The sequence below is a fragment of the Montipora foliosa genome, chromosome 11 (assembly GCF_036669935.1).
Source record: "Montipora foliosa isolate CH-2021 chromosome 11, ASM3666993v2, whole genome shotgun sequence".
Classification (NCBI taxonomy): Eukaryota; Metazoa; Cnidaria; class Anthozoa; order Scleractinia; family Acroporidae; genus Montipora; species Montipora foliosa.
The window spans coordinates 9,804,279-9,808,519 of record NC_090879.1 but is presented as its reverse complement, the minus strand read 5'-3'; the positions used below and the strand labels follow the sequence as shown (position 1 = coordinate 9,808,519).

The 4,241-nt window shown below is 39.5% G+C and overlaps 2 protein-coding genes across 3 annotated transcripts in view; both read right to left on the bottom strand.

Moving 5' to 3' along the window:
- Positions 1-1,988: 1,988 nt before the first annotated feature.
- Positions 1,989-4,241, bottom strand: part of LOC137975870 (nucleoside hydrolase-like) — a 29,690-nt gene continuing 27,437 nt past the window's right edge. The window contains exon 3 of the transcript XR_011117650.1: positions 1,989-2,532. The gene's annotated coding sequence lies outside the window, so the exon portion shown is untranslated. The remainder of the gene's footprint in view (positions 2,533-4,241) is intronic.
- LOC137975871 (nucleoside hydrolase-like) overlaps positions 1,989-4,241 on the bottom strand; it is a 5,635-nt gene continuing 3,382 nt past the window's right edge. The window contains exons 2-3 of one of the 2 annotated variants that reach the window (XM_068823078.1): positions 3,621-4,241; positions 1,989-2,874 (exon numbers count right to left, since the gene is read on the bottom strand). The exon at positions 3,621-4,241 is cut by the window's right edge and continues 147 nt beyond it. In XM_068823078.1, coding sequence (XP_068679179.1) covers positions 3,661-4,241 — 581 coding nt within the window. In that variant the 3' untranslated portion in view covers positions 1,989-2,874; positions 3,621-3,660. The other variant, XM_068823076.1, reaches the window with a different exon arrangement.

Sequence of the window (4,241 nt, the reverse complement as noted above, 5' to 3'; positions counted from 1 at the left end):
GACCTTTGGAAGTGGGAGAAATTCGGCTAAATTCTGGAGGGACTTAACTGATTAGTGTAATGTGAGGTGCTTAGTATCTACCCCATATGAACCATGTCAGCGTTAGCCCAACTGATGGTAGGAATTGAACCCACGACCTTCGGGTTAGATCACCTCTGCTCTACCGACTGAGCTACAAGGTCAGACGAGAGCAGGCCGTGGGAACTGAAGATGTTAAAGTACGGCAATGAACATGTATGAGTACAAGTAAGGGATTTCGTTTTTGCAAACGTTGGCCGTGTAGCACTTATATTTGAACAGACTTAACTGATTTGGAGTGTAATCCTTACTTGTGCTGGTAAAGCAAAATGTATGGTTTAATACCAGTATAGTATCAACAAATCGTTCACTGGAATCGATACCGAAGTCTCACTCCAATGACAAGTTTAGTTTTATCCCTTGTTGTTGTTTTAGTTGAAGTAAGTTCGAAGACGAGTTCTCTGCGAAAATTATGTGAATCGTCAAAATTGCAGTAATTTAATTATGATATCAGTCGAAGAGAACAATTGAATTATTTTCATTCAGTAATTCCGGTAAAACGATTTCAAGTACAGTAACGTTGCAAATAAATTAAAAGAAAACATTTGACATCTCTTCTCGTTTGTTCTTATAGCTATAGGTCGTTGAGGAACATCGAAGGCGGGACTCATTTTGCACTTTTATCACTTTTATGTCTCTAAAACTTCCCAGGTAGAATTCTGTTGAAACATCTAACCCTCCGCTCAACCATCAGTGACCACATATCATTTCCAACGGTGGAAAGTTCTTCGTAATAGGGAGTTTAAGAAACCACGACGGCTACGGGGACGAAAACGTCACTTCAAAATATACGTTTGAACTATTCTAAGTATTTCGGGATTATTCAATATGTGCGAAGTGTCCTATAACTGGATAGTCTCCTTCGCAGCCGCTCCGGGCCGGAGTCACGCAACGCTCCCCGTCCCCACGGGGACCCTATTAGGCCGATTTAGCAACAGAACGGGAACGTCAGTGGCGACGGCGCGCGCAGAAAAAACACCAATGAGAATTCAGAATAGAATAGACTCCACTCTTTTCTTCTCTATTCTAAATTCTCATTGGTAGTTTTGCTGCGCGCGACGTCGCCACTGACGTTCCCGTTCTGTTGCTAAATCAGCCTATTAACTGGATTGGTACGGACGGATTTGAAGTAAAGGGCGAGACTGAAAGATTCACTGTAGTTTGCCCACGTTGTCCTCAAAACCTCAAAATTGGTAATTTCACGTAGGAGTTTTGACGAGTACGAGACAGAAATATTAAAAAATGCGTGCCGCACGTGCAACACGATCATTTCTTCCTCTTTTAACCAATAATATCACTGCTTTTTGGCGTTGTCGTTGCTTAAACACCCTACTTATTCACCTCAGGCCGAGGCCTGTTTCTTTATTTGCCTACGGCCTGGCTCGCATCAAGAATGTCACGTCACAAATCGGGGTGCTCCAAATGGTCACGTGAGCAAGTCGAAATACAGTTTAGTGATTTCGGTAGTAATGAACGATGACAAGAAAATACCCAAGTATCCACTTTAGTAAAAATTTCGTCTCTTAAACTTTCCTTCACATTTTTTACCTACTGTTGGTTCATTTGTGATGTTTGAGACCAACTTACAAAATTATGCAATTCCTTTGTTATTGATATGGAAGCAAAACTTGCTGAGGACTATGGTCACGCAAAAAGAGGCAAGAGAACTCTGCTGAAAATAGACCTCCTTAGCTTGTACGTGTTGTGTTCTCATTTCAGATCACACGATGTTATAAAGTGAATTTTCCTTTTGTTTTTTCATAAGTTATTCGTACATATAAGCACGTGCATAAGACGACATTTGAAAGAAACTGTTGCCTAGAGTAACGTCGTGTGGTCTGAAATGGCAAGCTGAAGAGGTCAATTAAGGTGGTTCTCAGTAATTGTTGGAGAGACCCGGGGGAAGCGAATGATAATAATAATAAACTTTATTAAACTCCTCAAAAAGGCTTTTCAGCTTAATTTACAATGTGAAATATCTAAAACTTAGTTTTCCAAAAATACCCTTAAAAAATGCTGTTTTATCTTTACTTTAAATACATCTAAATTAGTGATAGACTGTAACTCCTCTGGGACACTATTCCACAGTTTTTGGCCTCTAAAGGTAAACGCGCGCTGACCTGCGGCCGTCCTACAGAGTGGTATATGTAGGCGGTCCCTGTTCCTTGTGTTGCAGTTGTGCACTTCCGATCTGGTTTTAAACTTCTGGCGACGATATGGAGGTGCAAGTCCATTTAAGCATTTAAATACCATGGTAGCATCCCTAACCGCAAGTTGTTTAATGATTGATTGAATGGTAAATTTGGAGTAGCAATTTGTATTCAATTTCCTCCACTTCAGTTCAAGATTACATTATGTAAAAAACGAAAAAAACAATAAAGAGGTATCTAACTAATATTGTTGCCTTCATTGAGATTCTTATTATAAGTTCTTAATAAAAGACACAACTTATGCCTATTACTTACTAGTAGGGAAGGGAAGAAAATGTCCACCAAAAAAGTCACACTACAATGTATGAAGTATGTGTGAAAACATCAGCACTGTACAGTACAGTAACATTTCAGTGCATTTTGCAATAGTCTTTTTGAGGATTTATTATGGATGAACAAAGGCATATACTCCAAAGGTATTTACCAACACATTACCGACAGTCGATTAGAGGGAAAATTTTGACTAAAAACACCCTCCCCTATGACCCATTAAACATTACAAGAATGTTTTGCTACTAAAACGGCAAGCAACTTTTGTCCTACATACTTTCCATAATCCACTGTTTTGCTTCAAACTCAGATTAAACTGAAACGATAACATTCATCAAAAGCGTTTTGAATCACCTGATAATATTGCTGGTTTTCACTCACGTGAGCAACAGCCATGTTTTTCGACGAAAACAAAAGGAAGCATTTGCATAATAATAGAGTTAAATTCCCGGAGGATTTGGTCGGGGCACCAACATGGCCGCCTTTTCTTTGTTTAGGGCACCAACATGGCGGTCGTGACGTCATGTGAAAACCGAGAATTCATTGTGAACATTAAACACTTAATTACTGGTCCCGAGGGAAACAGTTCATTTTGTCTCCCGAGAATCTCAAAACATGACTGCTTCACAAAAGCGGGCCGCTCGATTGATTTATGAAGGGACTGCTCACAGTCTATATGATATGCACACGTGGAGATTTTTCAAAGGTTTTTGTGGTGAGGTGAGATCTCAGAAAACTGACCAGTCCAATTAACTGGGATCATGATGAGAAAATGAATGTTTGTCATGCATGACGTCACTTTTTCTTTGATCCAACCCTCTGAGGTCCAGTCACTCAGTTTTGAATGTGAGTAATGGCGGACCCTGAAATCCAAAACTTACACTGAAAGTAAACAACCTTTGGATAAAAATCAAGCTCAAAATTTTGCCATGCAGGTGTTAAGCAAACACAAATAAATTATCACTTAATGAAAATGACTTTTCTCAAAGTTCTATGACAAGACAAATTTGGACACAAGAACCTATCTCACAGACAGAATAAATCACTATAGTTATGACCTACATGTAAATCTGTTGCACAGTTCCCAGCCTCACTTAGAATCTCATTGCACAGACTTGATCATCAAATCCTTGAATGATTCCATGTCAACCTCTTGTACTATCATAACATTGTGTTTTTTCCCCAAATGCCCACGCCAATCTACCACCATCTGACCAAGAGTCAAATGTCCATGCCTTTCAACTGAAGCATACACACTTGTCTCCTTAGATACGATATCTGGTTTTACTGCCACAACCATAGCAAGGCAATCACAGTTTGTGTATCCTATTCCCATACCAGCAAGCTCTTTCTTGTAGAATTCAATTGACTTATGTGATATCTTCTTTGCAAAATGTGATTTTCTTGTTCCTTGGGAATTATAAACATCGCAAAAATCCAATGCAAATGCATGGTTAAGGCAAACTTCCCAAGTTACCAGAGAAATTGGAGAAGTGACTTCATTCAAAACAACATAAGCTGCTTCCACATCGGCATGAAAATTGAACTCTGCACTCACAAACATATTGCCTTTTGCTTCAATGTTTCCTCCCATTATAACAAGGTTTTTAAGTTTGGAACAAATGGATGGATCAAGTCGGCATGCCAGGGCAATGTTGGTCAAAGGACCCATGGCTACCAAGG